Raw genomic sequence first — 17,516 nt, 5'->3', positions numbered from 1 at the left:
TTATTTTTAAATGAATATGAGAAAAGTACTGACTTTATATTTGGAGTTCTCTTTTAAAAAAATATACATGTAGGTAAAAGTATGAAGTGTTCTAAAGAAACATAAGTCAATACTAATGCTGTAGCGCGCAATAGGGCCCAAATCCTCAATGTGGTTTAATGACTAATTTGGAAACCTAGGTTGTGGTGACCTCTAGTGTTCTCTTTTGGAAGTGTAACTTTTCCTTTGGTTTTTTTGATTATACCTCTAAATGACTATATTTGATCTCCAAGATTGACACTTATCAAAACAACCTATTTCGTATCACAGTTGGCAGAAACTTAATTTTCAAGAGAAATACAAAGTTAATCTCTCTAAGTAATAAGAAATTGACATGTATTGAAATGGTGGGTCAGAGTTTTCTCCATTATTACTCATAGACTGATCCCCCTAGTGACATAGAAGAGATAGTGCAGGTGAAGAATAGTAAGTGTGGGAAGACGTGTTGACCTAATACAGGAATGTTGAAACAGTCACACTACAGAATCAGATGTATGACATTGGGCCCTACTGGAAAGACTTTGGAGATACCCTACTTCTTTAGCTGGGTGGCCAAGAGAAAGTCTTCTTAAGACTCCATTCATCTTCTCTGAGATTCCATTTTTCATCTATAAAATGAAAATAATTATGCCTCCCTTGTACGGATATTTTAAAGAGTAGAGGAAAAGGTATACAATAAGCAGCAAAGAGTAGGTAGCTACTTTTATTATTATATGCAGTATTGCCCACATAAGCTTACACTGTAGAATTTTTATTAACTTCATTTAATTTTAACATCAGAACTTGCCTTTATGTAAACCTTGAGAATATTTGATATTAAGGTTCTGTTTGCTTTAGATAGATTGTTGTTCTCAGTGAACCAGAGTAGCAATTTCCCAAGATTATTTTCATCTCATATTAGGCTCTCATAGACAGCTATAAAGTCTGAGTAGAGTTTCCAAGGAACATTTAAGATTCAAGATTTAGGGTCACCTGACCTCTTACTTAAGGTACCCACAGTGGTTTACTACAGAGCCTTTTAAATATAAACTCAGAGGCTCAGTAGCAGTTAGCACAGGGGATATAGTTACAGTCCTTGGCCCGATGATCACCTTAGACAAGAGTTTTTTGTACATGGATTCTAGGAGCCTGTACAAGTTAATGCCTGGATTTTGAATGGTTTGTTGAGCATATGGAGCTTTGGAAGATTTCAATCTTCCTTCCTTTTTGCATTCAGGAGTTATCAGTTCGTGGCATTATGTACTATAAACAAAAACTTGTTTGGAGTTGACTCATAGCATTTTATTTTATTTTATTTTATTTTTTAAAGATTTTATTTATTTATGTGACAGAGAGACAGCCAGCGAGAGAGGGAACACAGCAGGGGGAGTGGGAGAGGAAGAAGCAGGCTCACAGCGGAAGAGCCTGATGTGGGACTCGATCCCGGATCGCCAGGATCACGCCCTGAGCCGAAGGCAGACGCTTTAACGACTGCGCCACCCAGGCGCCCCGACTCATAGCATTTTAATGTATCAGAGTTATTTACCCAATATTTTAGTTACACATATCAAGATGACATTAGGAATTGAAATCGTTTTAAACTTATGACAGTTAAGTCACATTTTCCCCCATATTAATTTTTTTTAGAGTGAGGAAAAGTTAGTGCCAATCCTTCCAGGAATAGTTTATATAAAGCCATGTACTAAAGCTGATGGTAAAATTGAAAGTTTAGAGAAAGTTATAGTAGACCCATAGTGTCGGATCAACAGAAAAGTTTTGGTGACCTTTTGTTTTCCTGAGCCTAATTTAGCTACATCCTAGTGTTGTGCAAGCCTGCAGAATGCTCCAGAGGATAGCCCCATGTCTTAGAAAGAGCCTTCCTATCTGAGGTGAGGGAAGGAAGGGAAGGAGGGTCTGCAGTCACGAGAGCCCACCATTGACATGGAGACCACGGGATTCCTAATTTGTCTTTTCTGACACAAGGGACAAATATACCTTTTCCAGTTGTGACCTCCTTGAGGAGACCTGAGATTTGAGGGATTAAAACCTCTGATGGCCAGTAGAGGCTATTAACTAAATGTGTTAGTCAAAGTAAAGTAATTCACCAGGGTGAATGTCACCATTCTTTTAACAAGTTCCCTCTCTTGCCCCCAAATCTATGATGGTTTAACACAATAGAAGATTACTGTTCACTCTCTTCAGGGTCCAGTGTGATAGGCTGGAAGAGTAGGGGATGTGTCAGCTCCATGAAGTGACTCAGGGACCTAAGTTCATGTTTTGATGCTGCCATCTTCAACCCATGCACAATAAAACCATAGTGGGAAGAGGAAGAAAGAGCACGGAGGATCACATAAGAGGTTTTATGACGGGTCTGGAAGTAGCAGACAACATTTCTGCCCACATTCTTTAGTCTAGAACTCAATCACATGGTCCTGACTTAACTACAATAAAGAATGGGAAATGTGGTCTTCCTGTGGCTCAGAAGGAAAAGAAAATTAGTTTGGTAAACATATAGTATTGTCTGTGCCACAAAATATCTAAAAAATACTTGTCTTTCATTGCTGCCGTTTACAGACTTGGGAAGTACTGTCATTAGCTGGATGTACAGTTGACAACACAGGGTTTAGGGGTGCTGACCCCTGTGCAATCGAAAATCCACAAAGAACTTTTGACTCCTGAAAACTTAAATACCCACTATAGACTGGAAGCCTTACCAATACCATAAACAGTTGATTAACACATATTTTGTATGTTATACATAACTGAATTCTTAAAATAAAGGAAGCTAGGAAAAAGAAAATGTTATTAAGAAAATCATAAAGAAGAGAAAATACATTTACAATACTGTACTGTATTTATTGAAAAAATCTTCATGTAAGTGAACCTGTGCACTTCAATCCATGTGGTTGAAGGGTCAACTGTATTATTAAATGATAATGAATATAAAATAGTGCATTAATGTTCCATGAATCAGAGAGGCTAGTAGAGGAGCATCAACCTTAAAAATTCCAAACTGTATCAAAATAGCCTCATAAATGGATTTTATCTTAAGTAGCTTTTTTAAATTGCAAAATATCCTAAAATGTAACAGCTGAAAACAAATCTCTTTACCAGCGGAAGGTTATATTGTGGAGTTATTCTTTCATGAAAGAGGTCTGAAAGGACTTTAATGATCTAAATGTTCATCCAAACTTGTGTCTTGTTTCTTTATTAAGGATCTCAGACAGAAATGATGCCACTAAAACATATAAGGCCAATACCTTGGATAACCGACTAACCAATAGGTACCAGTATCTTTTGACTTTGGGAAAGACCCAAGTACAATATTTTTCTAAGCATAACTTATTTACTTACAATTCTTCTGTTCTCCTTGATATCTTTCTGTAAATTCTTATCCTCTATTTTTTTTAACACAAAACTTCTGGAGTAAATATCTTTATTCCTCCTCATGGTTAGAGAAATAGAAAACCTTTGTTGCCTTGCTTAATTTTTTTTTTTAAGATTTTATTTATTTATTTGTCAGAGAGAGAGAGAGTGAGTGAGAGCACAAGCAGGGGGAGCAGCAGATAGAGGGAGATGCAGGCTCCCTGCTGAGCAAGTAGCCCAATGTGGGACTCGATCCCAGGACTCTGGGATCATGACCTGAGCCAAAGGCAGATGCTTAACCAACTAAGCCACCCAGGCATCCCTATTACCTTGCTTAAAAATTGAGAGTATTCATGGCTTCACGCCATCATTCTTACCACATTCATGTTTTTGTTTTAAGTTATCCTGGTGGCAAGAGTATGAATACATGTAAATACCAATTTTACATTCTTATTGCTAAAGAAAATTACTGAAGTCAACAGATGAAAGCATTGAACTTAAACCATAACTGAGTTTTCTGGAATAAAATGATTTCCTTTAGAATCTAGTACAAGACAAAAAGATCATGAAATCACCTTATCAAGTGTTTTCAAATATTGATGCTTTCTTTCTCTTTCTCTCAAGTAATGTCTAACTTTGAATAACAACTCTAAATTCATGGACAGTTGCATATTGGTGCAAATATTCATTCTTTGTTGCTACTGAAACTTTTGCCTTTTTTCCTTTTTACCAGAAACATGTCCACGTTTAGATCGCCAGAAGCAACAAAGACGTATGTATTTTTCTGACCGAAGTTACATTTTAAGAATAAAGTGTACTTCTTTGTATGTAATCAAGAAAAACCAGAGTATATGCCCCTCAGGCCAAAGTTTCATTATAATAAAGCCGCACTCCTGTCGCTTAGACAGAGTTTAGTAGAAATAAGAAAATGGTCCACAAAGTTTTAAATATTTACCATCTGGATTTTAACAGAAAAAGTCTACCAACCTCTGCTCTAACTAAACACCTAAACTTAAGTCATTCTTTTCTTCTTTCCTTTCTTTCTTTTTATTTTTTCCTTTTTTCTTTCTCCAAATTTTTATTTAATTTCCAGTTAGTTAGGATACCGTGTCATATTGGATTCAGGAGTAGAATTTAGTGATTCATCACTTACATACAACACCCAGGCTCATCATAACAAGTGCTCTCCTTAATGCCCATCCCCCATTTGATTTTTAATTTTCCCCCCCAAAACCTTTATTTTCCCCTGTTCTTATGGCTACTAACTTTCTTGCCCTACATTTCACTTGTTTTTCAAAACACCCATCACATTACAGTTCAACTGAGTCATGAAATCATAGGTTTGCTAGCAATCCATTTAGAAGAAGTACATTTTCTCTGAAATGTACTACTGGTGGTTATAAATAGCCAAACTAGGTGGATTTTTGAAAACAGAATTGGTTTTTAAATTTGTATTTACAAATAAAGTAATTTTCACCTTGGACCACACCTCTCCAGTAGTTGAAACAGGCCTGGGTCACCTCCATTTTTTTTTTTGAAGATCCATGTATATTAATAAATGCTAAATAGAGATTTTAAATGGTGTGATTTTGAAATGTTTTCTTAAATAATCTAATGCTTTTAATGCAAAAAAAAATTCAATGTAATTCTGTTAGTCACAATATATACAGGATTATATATATAATACGAATCCAGAGCACATCAGAATTCACTGGTCTGGATTTCAGACACACAGTGCCATATAATGAATTATTTCATTCAGTTCCTTCAGATCTAGTTACTTAGATGAAGGCCAGACAATTTATAAAATGGGCAAACTAAGGAAGAACTTCTTTTCTGTTCTTCTTTTGTCCATTGAAACATTTTGTGGTGGGTACAGAACAGGTGGGAATATGAGTAGATAAGAACTTTCAAAGGTGGGACAGCATAAAAAAGTTTCAAGAATGTGATTTGTGGCTATGATTCGACAGGCGACCTGGAGATTCGTTCAGTGCCAGCGCCGCCAGCACCCCAGCTCCCAGCTCCGCTACAACTCCTGTAAAGAGAAAGAGGTACGATGGGCTTGTTGCCTCTGCTTCTTGCTGACATTCTCTAGAGGACTGTCCTTTATTAATTTTGGAACCAAATCATCCAACAAGACCCCCTGCGGCATTCGGAAGTTGGTCTCTCACCCTTGTTCCCTCCTCCCTTTCCAGGGATCCAGAGCCACTGGATTCTGCTGCCCTCAAACTTTGTTCCTTTTCCTCCTCATTTCCATTTCAAATGTGCAGTCTAGGGGCGCCTGGGTGGCTCAATTGGTTAAGTGTCTGACTCTTGATTTCGGCTCAGGTCATGATCTCGGGGTGGTGAGATCCAGCCCCAGGCGGGGCTCTGCGCTTGCTCAGTGTAGAGTCTGCTTGTGGATTGTCTCTTCCTCTGCTTCTGCAATAAATAAATAAATAAATAAATAAATAAATAAATAAATAAAACCCAAATATGTAGTCTTTTCTCCAGGTCCCTTGGGGTCTTGGATATCTAGGTAATGTTTTCGATGACAGAGCTCAGCAAAGGGTAAGCTATTTCAGGTAACACCTTTCGTAGAGTCCTATTACAGGGAATGCCTTACCCTGAAATAATTATGACTGTAGGGTGGCCAAATGTTGCCGTGCTCCTGAAATCTGTCTGCATCGTTGCAGCCTCCTCTGTTCTGTAGATTGGGTTGACCCTACTTCCAAGTACAGAGTCAAAGGCCCCATCTCGAGACATTAGTCTGTGTTTGTGTGATTACTGATTCCTTCGACATCCCCTGGGTGGCCTCCCACCTCTGCCTATGCTGACTCCTATTTATCTAGTAGTCACGGAGGAGTAGCTAGACCTGTGATGGCAGAATATTCTTCATGAGACAGAATGTGATGGTCGAAGCAATTTTTGCTTGTAGGAGAGAACACAGTGCTCGTGAATCATGATTGAATGGAAAGTTAGTATTCACGAACCTCGGTGCTTTTAAAATGTTTTTATTTTCTTTGCCTGCACCTAAGACTGTGCCTAGTTTGGGTAGGTGCTCAATGTTTGTAGATAGACTGGCTGATTGCCAAAACGCTCCTGCAGTTGGAATTCTGGTTGTGTCTGCGGAGTCTCAGAAAATCTGATCACCTTTGTCTTGGACCCAAATTTCACATCTCCTACCCACTGCAAGAATCTTTCCTCTGACAGGTTAGGCATAATTCAGGATCATTGAAGTGAGCAATAAGACTCTGCTTTTGTGATATACGTTGGATTAGCTCTTGTGAGTAGCATTGACTACTTATATTGAGTTGAAATCTGCTTTGATTTATGCCCATCTCTTCTTTGTTCAGTCCTGTGTTGCCTCAGAAAATAGACGTGCTTCAAGAATTTAAAGCCAGCTCTCCTGTCCTCCTTATCCTAGCCTTTCCTTCTCTGGGCTTTCCTCTGACATGTCACTCTCCTCTAAACCTCTTCATTTTTCGTCCATATCTAAGTCTTTCTGACAGAGCCCTAAGCTATCTTTATCAATTAAAATGAAGTGCTGGTAAATGTGAAGACATCTTTCTAATTGGATATAGATATGTTTGTATATATGCATATGCATACATATATATGAATACATAATTGAGGTTAGCGTTACTGGGGTGTTCACTTACGTTTTCGATACTCTTACTTCCAGAGTTTTTTTTTTTTTAATCACATAGCTTTCTAAAAACTCTAAATATAGAGTAGAACATAAGATTGGTTTTTCTTATAAAATATTTCAGATATGCAGAAAATAGAAAAAGTGGTATGTGGGTGATAAACACCCATGACCCCACTAGCTAGATTAAACAAATATTTTCCAGATTCTCTTCATATTTCTTTTTAAAGAAATGTCCACATTTTAGTGTCAAGAAAATGGGGAAAGGAGCTCACTTGGGGAGCAGAGGCTAGATTGTAGTATAGTTACTTCCTGTTGAGTTAATGAAATAGTTTTCATTTTATTTCCAAGGCTTGTGGAAAAGTCATCTCAATGCCTTTTAACTGTCAAATTATTTTCAGCTCTTCCTGGTAGACATGTGAGTGGGATCAGGTCTTTCAAGTGCCACGTTTGTAACTGATGTTGTTTCTTAACAGACAGTCCTGGTTTCCGCCACCTCCTCCAGGTTACAGCGCCACCCCAAGCACGGGAGCAGGCAGAAGGTAAGGGAAATGTGTCAGATGTAATTGCTGTGTAACTTAACGGAAGAATGCATCATATATTGACAAGTATAATTGTGGGAGCTTTGGAATAAATTGGAGGAGATCTTGTGAATTCTGACAGCTGAACAAGTCAGTGCTCAGTAGGAGTGAGATCAGGCTACCAGTGCCTCTGGTAGGAAATCTGACAAGGTGTGAGGAGAAAGTAGCTGTATTAGTTTGCTAAGGGCTGCTGTAACAAAGTCCCACAAACTGGGTGGCTTAAGAAAAATGTGTCTCACAGTTCCAAAGGCTTGAAGTCCAAGATCAAGGTATGGTAGGGTTGGTTCCCTCTGAGGGCTGGGAGGGAGAATCTGTTCCACACTCTCTCCTGGGTTTTGGTGGTTTCCAGTCACCCCTTGGTATTCCCGAGTCTGCATAAGCATCATCTAGATCTCTCCCTTCATCTTAACATGATGTTCTCCCTGAGTGCATGTCTATGTCCACATTTGCCCTTCTTAAGAGGACACCAGTCATATTGGATATGCGGCCCATCCTACTCCAGTATGACCTCATCCTAACACATCTAATTACATCTGCAAAAACCCTCTTTCCAAGTAAGGTCACATCTGAGGCCCTGTGAGTTAGGGCTTCAACATATGAATTTTGGGGGCATACAGTTCAACCTTCAAGTGGCAGAGGAGGGAACGGAATGAAGCACCAGATGGGGCTCCACTGTGAGCTCCTGGTACACCACCGCTTCCAGGCAGTGATGAACCCAGACAACTGGATAGGGATATGAGTTGCAAGTTCTTTGTAAACTTTAAAGAATAAATGGGTATTTTCTACTTTTATTTTTTTGCTGTTGTTGAGCTCAATAATTATAACTAAAATTACAGAGCATGTAGAGGTCGCCTTGTTCTATAAAATCCATGCTAGGAATGTTAACAGCAACCATTTGGTTTCATATATGATCATTGTATGCCAGATATTGTTCAAGGATCTTGGGATATCAGTGAACAAAACATGGAGCCTACATTCTGACCTTGAAAGAAGCAGACACATGTGCAGAACTCCTATAATTTATGCCATCTCTAACGCACAAAGAAAAATAGTCTCTGATTTGGTTTTGCTTTAGTGAATCTAAAATTGTTTTTATGTCTTCAACCCCCAGAATATCTTCACCAAACATTTCCATGTTCCAATGGGACTTATTTTCCTAATTCAACAATTGGAAAAGAGAGTTATTAAACCATGTGCTTGTTTAGCATAAGATTGTTTTATTTCCTAAAATTGTCATCTGTTGTGTAGGCTTTTAATGTCTCTTTTATTTCCAAATAATAGAAATATTTGGAAATAAATGTCCTTTATTACAATTTAGGTTGGCTCTAAAAGGATGTAAATAAATTCAGTTGATCAATAGACAGAAAGACCTCAGGTTGCTTTTTTCACACATGTTGCATCTCTCTCTCTCTCTCTCTCTCTCTCTCTCTCTATATATATATATATATATATATATATTATTTGTATATGTATAATTATTAAACATGTTGAACAATCTCAGCTTGGAATTACATCAACCTTCTGTTAAAATACTTTCTTTTTGGGGTGCCTGGGTGGCTCCGTTGTCAAGCGTCTGCCTTCGGCTCAGGTCATGATCCCAGCGTTCTGGGATTGAGCCCCAGCATTGGGCTCCCTGCTCAGTGGGAAGCCTGCTTCTCCCTCTCCCACTCCCCCTGCTTGTGTTCCCTCTCTCGCTGCCTCTCTCTGTCAAATAAAAAAATAAAATCTTTTAAAAACTTTAAAAAAAAACTTTATTTTTAAACCTCTTCATCTATAAGTGACTTCCAATGATATGAACTGCCAAGTATAGATTATGTTTCTAATTTAAAACCTTGTTTCCCCTCAGAAAGTGTTTGGATATGTCTCTATGAGTGACACCCTTCATGGAGCTACCTAAGTGGGGAAAATATTGACTAGGAGTTTTGCTAGTTACTATTGTTTCCTGAGTATTTTAAGATCCATCCAATTTTGTCTTGATAAATAATAACTGGTACTTAGGAATATTTATTACTTATTTCTAAAATCTTATGTTCATCTTCTATTTATTATTCCAATATTAATGTAAATTATCATTACAATAAGCAACTGGTTATATAACTGTGTAAGAATACAGCAGGATTATTCATGAGTTAATATCTCACGCTTTCAATGTCCATTGAGCTTGTGCATCTCTGTTTGCACAGAACTGGTATTGCTTGGCTAAATGCCCTTACAATTTATGCATTGCTGGATGTAATTTACATGGATGATAAAATGAGTCTCAATGCTCCTATTTCTGGTTCCTGGATCAGGTCCATAGCACCAGAACTAAAGGAAAGAGAAGATTATTGGACTAGGTTGATCGGTTTAGATACCCTTTCCTTTTTTAGAGGCACAGATTATTAATATAATGGCTAAACTAAAAGATTCCTCTTTGAGGATCAGAGCTAATGTCATGCCAAGCTTTCAGGGAAAGGAGGGAATAATAACAATATAGCAATGCCTTTGATTTCTAAAGTGCTTTTCTTTGGAAGAGCTCAGAGTACAGCTTCTGTTTCTCACCTTTAATGCCAGTGCATTCCTAGGGCTGAAAAAGAGCCTTTTCAGTGAAAGCTGAAAAATAGAAGCAATTATTAAATGATAAAAGGAAGAAAAGGATTCAAAAAGAGATCTTTGTCCCTAGAAGAACACAAAGAAAATGAAAATAGGTCAAAAAATATAAAAATGGGGGACTATGATTTTTAATACTAGCTAATAGCTCAATGCTAAGCATATTTCCCCCGTCCCTCACTTATACGTTGGTCCCCTTCTCTGTTTTCCCATGCTCATGTCTCCTGCAAGAGAATTTCCCCTTAATACTGACACTTTTGCTCTCCTTCCTGTTCTTCATTTTATAAACCTTCATTTCTCTCATCACCTGATCTTTCCCAGAGATTTCATTTCCTCTCACACACCCCTGTCTGTGCAGCACATTTGAAAAGACCGCCAGACTTCCCACCCATTGTCGGAGTGAATTCTTTTCTTCAACTCTTCTCCCCCTTGACGTCTCCATGGCCTTTGACACCATGGATCACACCATCCCTCAGTTGTTCCTTTCTTACAGGCTATGGAAAATTCAAGCTTAATTGTGTTTGAATTGGAAACTTGTGTTGGCATCATGTTTGGATTAAAATCTATCACAGGCATGATGTAAGCTGCCTTACAAAGCATCTCAAGCTCTTTTATCAGCAGAAGAACCCATGCTATCATAGCTTTACCTGTATTTATATGTATACATATACCTATACCAATGACTGTATAGGACTGTGTTTACGTCTATATCTCTTTCTGTGTCTACATCTATAACTATACCTACATGTAATACTGTGTACAATTAACATAAGGCTGGTGAGTTCAACTAGAGATTAAATGAGAAAATCTAATTTTCTAAAATTGCCATATCTTACAGCTAAAGAAAAGAAGCAATTTCTTAAAACAGGTATCCTTTTGTGTATAATATACATTAGTCTTATGATGAGAGGTTAAGATCTGGGTGATCAAACAGAATTTTGGAGTTAAGAGTTAAATATCTTTGAAAGCCTCTTGCCTTTTTTTTTTTTTTTTTATAAAACAAGAATGAAGAGAGAAGCTGTGGTTCATGGTAACAAGGCATAGCATGTAAAGTTTGAAACTTAAATAAAACCTTTTTGTGATTTCTTTTTTTTTTTTAAGATTTTATTTATTTATTTGACAGAGAGAGAGACAGCCAGCGAGAGGGGGAACACAAGCAAGGGAAGTGGGAGAGGAAGAAGCAGGCTCATAGCGGAGGAGCCTGATGTGGGGCTCGATCCCATAACGCCGGAATCACGCCCTGAGCCGAAGGCAGACGCTTAACCGCTGTGCCACCCAGGCACCCGCCTTTTCATGATTTCTAAGGCAGCTCCTTGGTCACTGGGATAGGAATATTCTCTAACCTCCTCTTCCTTTTCTTGCTGAGAAGGGAAACAACAAGCATAGTATTTGAGTAACCTATGTCAACAAGGTTATTTCTTCTGAAATAGTCTTATCAAATGCCCCAGAACCTATAATTTCTTTTCATTTTATTTAAGACTGAATCAAGATTTAACTTTTATAATTGCTGTTCCTTGTTACTGTCATCTGTCTCTCTTCCTACCTCTGTGATCAAACCCTTGCTTCACTGGTTTCCCCCCTTTCTATGTTCAAACCCCTTTCATCTTAAAAAATAGCTTCTTAAAAATTAAAAGCCTAGGAGGGCCTGGGTGGCTCAGTTGGTTAAGTGTCAGACTCTTGATTTTGGCTGGGGTCACGATCTCAGATTTGTGAGATCGAACCTCACATAGGCTCTTTACCCAGTGTGGAGTCTGCTTAGGATTCTCTCCCTCTCCCTCTGCCCCCTCCCCATGCACACTCATTCTCTGTCTCTCAGCAAAGAAAAAAAAGAATAACCTGGGGGCTCCTGGGTGGCTCATTTGGTTAAGCATCTGACTCCTGATCTCAGCTCAGGTCTTGATCTCGTGGTCCTGAGTTCAAGCCCAGCCTTGGTCTCCCTGCTGGGCATGGATCCTACTTAAGAAAAAAAAAAAATAATAATAATAATAGCTTAATTACACAAATCCATTCGACTGGCACCTTATCTCTCCATTGCAACCGGTTTTCAGAAAAATTGATGATACTTGTCATCTTTATTTTCTGATTCCCACCACCAATTAGTTCATAGAAACAGCTCTCCTCAAGGTCACAAATGACCTTGCTGATAAATTCTTGTTGACATTTCAGTCCCTATGACTACTTGACCTTTCAAAAGGCATCACTGGCTATTCATGCCTTTAGGAAATCTCTCTCCTTATCTTTTGAGAAACTCCCTGTACCCCCACCATCCCCCACCTTAAACATAGTCCGGTGTTTCCTTCCTCTACCTATTCTTTTTCAGTCTCCTTTGCCACCTCATCATTCTATACCAGCCATTAATTGTTGATGCTCCTAAAACCTCAGATTTCCTCCCCTCTTCTCAGTCTGTATTTTGCCCCTCCACAGGTTCTCCATGCCCAGGGCCTCGGTGACCACGTGTGTGCTCTTGACTTCATTTATATCCACTTCACACCTCTCCTCTGAGTGACTTTGAATAGCCAACTGTCGGCTCAACACTTTCCCTTAAATTTCTCAAAAGCTTTGCAAACCTAATATGTTCAAATAAAATTCCTAATTTTCCACACTAACCTGGTGCTCTATCTCAATTAATAATACCATCCTTCAGCCCATTGACACTTGAAACTTGAAGTTATTTTTTATACTTTTCTTTTGTTAATCACCAATATCCAATCCATTTAGTAAGTCTTATCAATTTATCTACAAAGTGCCTCTTGAATCCATATGTCTCCCTCCATTTCTATCATCATATCTTTTCTGGAGTACAGTAGAGGCTACCTAGGTATTCTCCCTTCATCCACCCTGATACCCAGTCCCCTAATCTCTTCTCTACACAGCTGCCCAAGTGATATTTATAAAAGGATAAATGGAACATATCAACCTCCTAAGTAAAAATATAACTTTTCATTTTTCTTAGAATAAAGACCCAAATCCTTAGCACTGATTGCCTGCCCTTACCTGGCTTCCATCCCTCATAACTCCCCTTTGCTGTCTGTTCTAGTCACGTAATCTGTTTTAAACGCACCATATCCCACCCTCTGTAGACCCTTAGCATATTACGTCCTCTCTGCTTAGAATCCTGTCTTCTTCCCCCTTTGGGGGCACTTACATTCTTGTGGCCATATTCTCATCTGGTTTTTCTTCAAGGTATCACTTCTTACGCATATCTGTTCTAGTCTCTCTGCTTCATACTCACTCAGGTATAGGAGATGGTAGCTTTCCCCCTTTGATTTGTCCAAATACCACACAAGATTTGTCCAAATTGCACAAGATTTTAATAAAGATGTGGGATGGTTACAGTGCTAGCAATACATTGCAGAAGCCCAGACTAAACAAGGTCAAGTATAATATTAGAAATTCCTGTCTGTTAGTTCTTTGGCCACACCTGTTATTGGTTATTTCTTCTTGGCTAGCATTTCTCTACAGGCTTGATCTTGTTGCTATTTTGCTCAGTAGCCCCTCACTCCTTCTTTCTTCCATCTCTTTTTTCTCTCTCCCTACCCCCTCCTTCTCCTCTCCCCTCTTCCCTCCACCCCTCAAATTTCTATTAATTATTTATGCGGGCAGTTTCGTTCTGTCTTTGCTGCACCAGGCTTTTCTCAGAAAATCTCATACCCGTAACCAAATATGATGATATTTTCTTTCTTTGGGAGGCACTCTATGCTATCATTTAAAATAAAACTATTTTCTTGTGTCACAATAATATAAACATCCAGCCACCCACACTTAAAACTGTCATTGACCTCTCTATCTGTGGTCATTGTAGCGAGTGTGAGGGACATGAGTGCCATTTGAGAAAAAAAGATATGACCACTTGGGGGTAGTTGCACACTCCGAGCCTTATTTGGAAGGTGCTTTGATAGGTTAGCCTGGGAAGAGAGTCACTCCCAACATAAGACTTTCCAAAAACAACTGCACAGGAGCCACCACCCAGAAGGGGAAGAGGGCAAAGGAACTCCTGAAGGAAAGGGAGATTCATAGAAGGGGCCTTCATATCTAGGTGATGCCATTCAGCAGCATGGCTGGCCGTTCCTGGGTCAGAGAACTGGGACAGGCAGAAGCAATGTGGGGTCTTTTATGGCTCCCAAAGTTGGATAATATGGATGCAGAAGAAATCACAATACAGGATCAGCTGTGGGATCATGAGAAAAGCATCAACATTCTCTGGGAACTCTGATGTGGTAGGGAGAGCTTCTAACAGGGAATTCAGGGAAAAGGTCTTAAAAGAGGTGTGGTATTTGGGGGAAGAGAGGAATTATATAATACTAGGTTTTCAAGCCCAGGGTGATTTTAAGCCTAGTGATGCCACCCATGAGTGTAGGAAGAAGCAAGAGCAGAATGGGGAAGAAACAAGAGCAGAACGTGGAATACGCAGTTGGTTTTAAGAGGCTGTGCATTGATTTGAGTGGGTAGAGTCTGGGTTCCTGAAAAGATATATTTGTGGAGGTGATTACCAAACAGTGGGAAATGGGGGAGGTGTTCAGGGAAGAGGTTGGTGCCACAGATCCAGGTTTGGGCATGATACCAGAGATTTAAGTATGGTATCTTCAGAAGTGGAGAAAATATTAAATGAGAAGGGAACGAAAGTTGAACCTTGATGTGTGTCTACACATCAAGTGGTGAAGGAGGAACCAGAAAATGAGACTGTAACTGGTGCAGTTGCCTGGTAAAGTTGGAGTGGAATACGAGGTCAGTGGCGGGGGGGGGGGGAGTTGGGGAGGCAGAATAAGTGGCTGCGCTCTGCATCCCAAACCAGCCCATCCTTCGAAGTCTAGTATGAATCTCACTTCCACCACACACCTTCCTCAGCCCAAGGGGTTGTTTTTATCATCTGAACTCAAAAAGCTTACTGTCTACAATTCTCACTTGGCAATTAATTGTCCATTACCTTAGAACATTACTTATTTTCATGGTATTCTCATTAACTAGATGGCATCATCTTATAATTCTTTGAATCACACATACAACTTTATCCATAGTAATTTGTTAATAAGTACATATTGATAAATGAATTGTAATATGTCTTAGTAAGTACAAGATATGGAATTCCCTCAAGCCATTATCATATTTGTCTTTTTGTAGTTTGACTTTATTCTATGTACTTAAGCTATGATGACTGTTTAAATAGCTCCCTCTCTCTCTCTCTCCCCTGACTGTGTCTGTCTCTCTATCTTTCCAAAACAATTACTGAGCTCTGACTATGTGCTAGGAAAGCACTTTGCTAGAAGCCAAGAATACAGAGATATGTAAGACCTAGTCCCAATTTCAAGGAAGTCAAAGTGTATCAAGGAGTCAGTTTGAGCCAGGAGTGCTAAACATGAAGACTGGCCAAAATTGAGAGCAAGTCCTTGAGGGTATGATAATCACAAAGGTTGCGATAACCACAAAGTATGTGGAGGCACGGGGAGGGAGCCAATAGAGGATGTGTTTGAGATACAGTAGGATAAACAAGAGTAAGCCAGGTACAGGACAAGGTGGGGATGGAGCCATTCCAAAAAGAAAGGAGGGAAGGAGCAAAGATTCTAATGCCAGAGAGCATGGTGTGAGTGTACACTCATGCACACGCATGCACACATGCATGCATACCCATGTATCTGTTTATGTGTGTGGAACTATGGGACTTCTGTCCAAGAGGCATTCTCTGCATTCATTCTCTATCAGTTCTGCTTAGTGATAGCAGGAAATCTAGTAATTGCAAATTCAATGTCATATGGAAAAATGTCTAGATATCCATTTGTAGATATCTATTTATAACTTGTGATAAGTTTAGGTACTTTTTCAGAATATCATGTTTCTTTTTTAAGAGTTAGTGCTTTGCTGTTATATGATTTGAGCTCTGAGTATGTGCTAGAGATTGTGAAATATATAAAAGAAATGCAAATGTCATCACTTGGGTAATTGTTAGGTAAGAGCCAGTGAAGTCTGCTTTTTCCCACTGCTTTAAGATGTATCAGAAAGCTTGATGCAAAACCATTCGTCAGCAATCACTAGTGTATGTCTTCAGTTTGCAAGTTCTTGAACTTTTCCTCATTTTTGAGTCCTTCAAAAGAGTGATGACATTTGCCAAGTTTGAGCCAGGGCATGGATAATAGGTGCCATTCATGAGAAATATTCAGGCACATCACAATGTAGTGTGAACACAGCATTTCTAGGAAGTTGATGTTGAACTTGCTTCTGATTTCAGAACCAACCATTAAATGTATTGTTTATGATACATTCAAGTGCTTCTAACTATGTGTTTAGGTGACTTAGAAATTCAGTGGTTAAATGGCATGTGGAGTTCATTTAAGGAACTCACTGAAGCTAAATTAAGGTAGTTGCTTAACAGGTAATATGAATATTTATGATGTTACCCATTATGGTGATTCAAGACCAGCAATGAAGCCACTGCCACCACCACCACTACTAAAACACCAATGTGTGGTTTTTCTTTTTTTCTGGAATCATTTCTGAAGACAGAGAAGAAAATATATGACTTCTGAAAAAATTAAAATAGTGGAAACATACCTAAGAAATTTCTGTAGGAAATTGCCAATAAATGCTTGCTACATACTTTTATAATTTCTCATCCATATTTGTTTCAACCTCTTCCTCTTCAGTGGTTTTCACTTTCACTTAGCTGATTGGTAGAGTTGAAGGAGGAAAGAAAATCCTGATTGAGATGTGAGTTGCCATGGCAACTTTGCACTGGTTATATTTTTCTGTCTGTAACTATAAATGGTAAAATGTAACCTTTCTAATTATACTGCTACATTTTTAACTCTATTGGTACCAAACACTCTGCAAAGTTTGTTGTCATGGTAAATTAAATCAATATATTTTATTTTTATCTCAACCAAAATCTTTGTATTAACTAGAATCTGTTTTATAAAACTTAAGATTCTAAGGCTCTTAGTAAAATGTCAAAGTACAGTGATTTTAAAATTTTATCTGAATGCCTAGAAATACCCACTGTAGGGGCGCCTAGATCACTGTCAGTTAAGGGTCTGACTCTTGATCTTGGTTCAGGTCATGATCTCAGGGTCATGAGACGGAGCCCCACCTTGGCTCCAGGCTGGATGTGAAGCTTACTTAGGATTCTCTCTCTCCCTTTGCCCCCCCTTCCCCTCCCACTCATGCATGTGCTCACGTGTGTTCTCTCTCTAAAAAAAAAAAGAGAGAGAGAGAAGAAAGAAATACCCATTCTAGACATTCAAAATAATTAAAATGTTAACCTGAAATAAGGTTTCGAATAATGTTATTTTTGAATAACGTTGTTTGAATAGAATGAGGAGAGAGATAATTCAAAATGTGTCAAA

At 38.7% G+C, this 17,516-nt stretch overlaps 1 protein-coding gene across 1 annotated transcript in view; it reads left to right on the top strand.

Moving 5' to 3' along the window:
- The window catches only part of SCEL (sciellin), a 103,564-nt gene that overhangs the window by 24,859 nt on the left and 61,189 nt on the right, over positions 1–17,516 (top strand). The window contains exons 6-9 of the mRNA XM_087865060.1: positions 3,234–3,302; positions 4,118–4,156; positions 5,355–5,435; positions 7,489–7,554. Coding sequence (XP_087721186.1) covers positions 3,234–3,302; positions 4,118–4,156; positions 5,355–5,435; positions 7,489–7,554 — 255 coding nt within the window. The remainder of the gene's footprint in view (positions 1–3,233; positions 3,303–4,117; positions 4,157–5,354; positions 5,436–7,488; positions 7,555–17,516) is intronic.

Source organism: Ursus americanus, chromosome 10, assembly GCF_024610735.1.
Source record: "Ursus americanus isolate L20-20 chromosome 10, mUrsAme1.1.p, whole genome shotgun sequence".
Classification (NCBI taxonomy): Eukaryota; Metazoa; Chordata; class Mammalia; order Carnivora; family Ursidae; genus Ursus; species Ursus americanus.
This window is presented reverse-complemented; position numbering and strand designations above follow the sequence as displayed.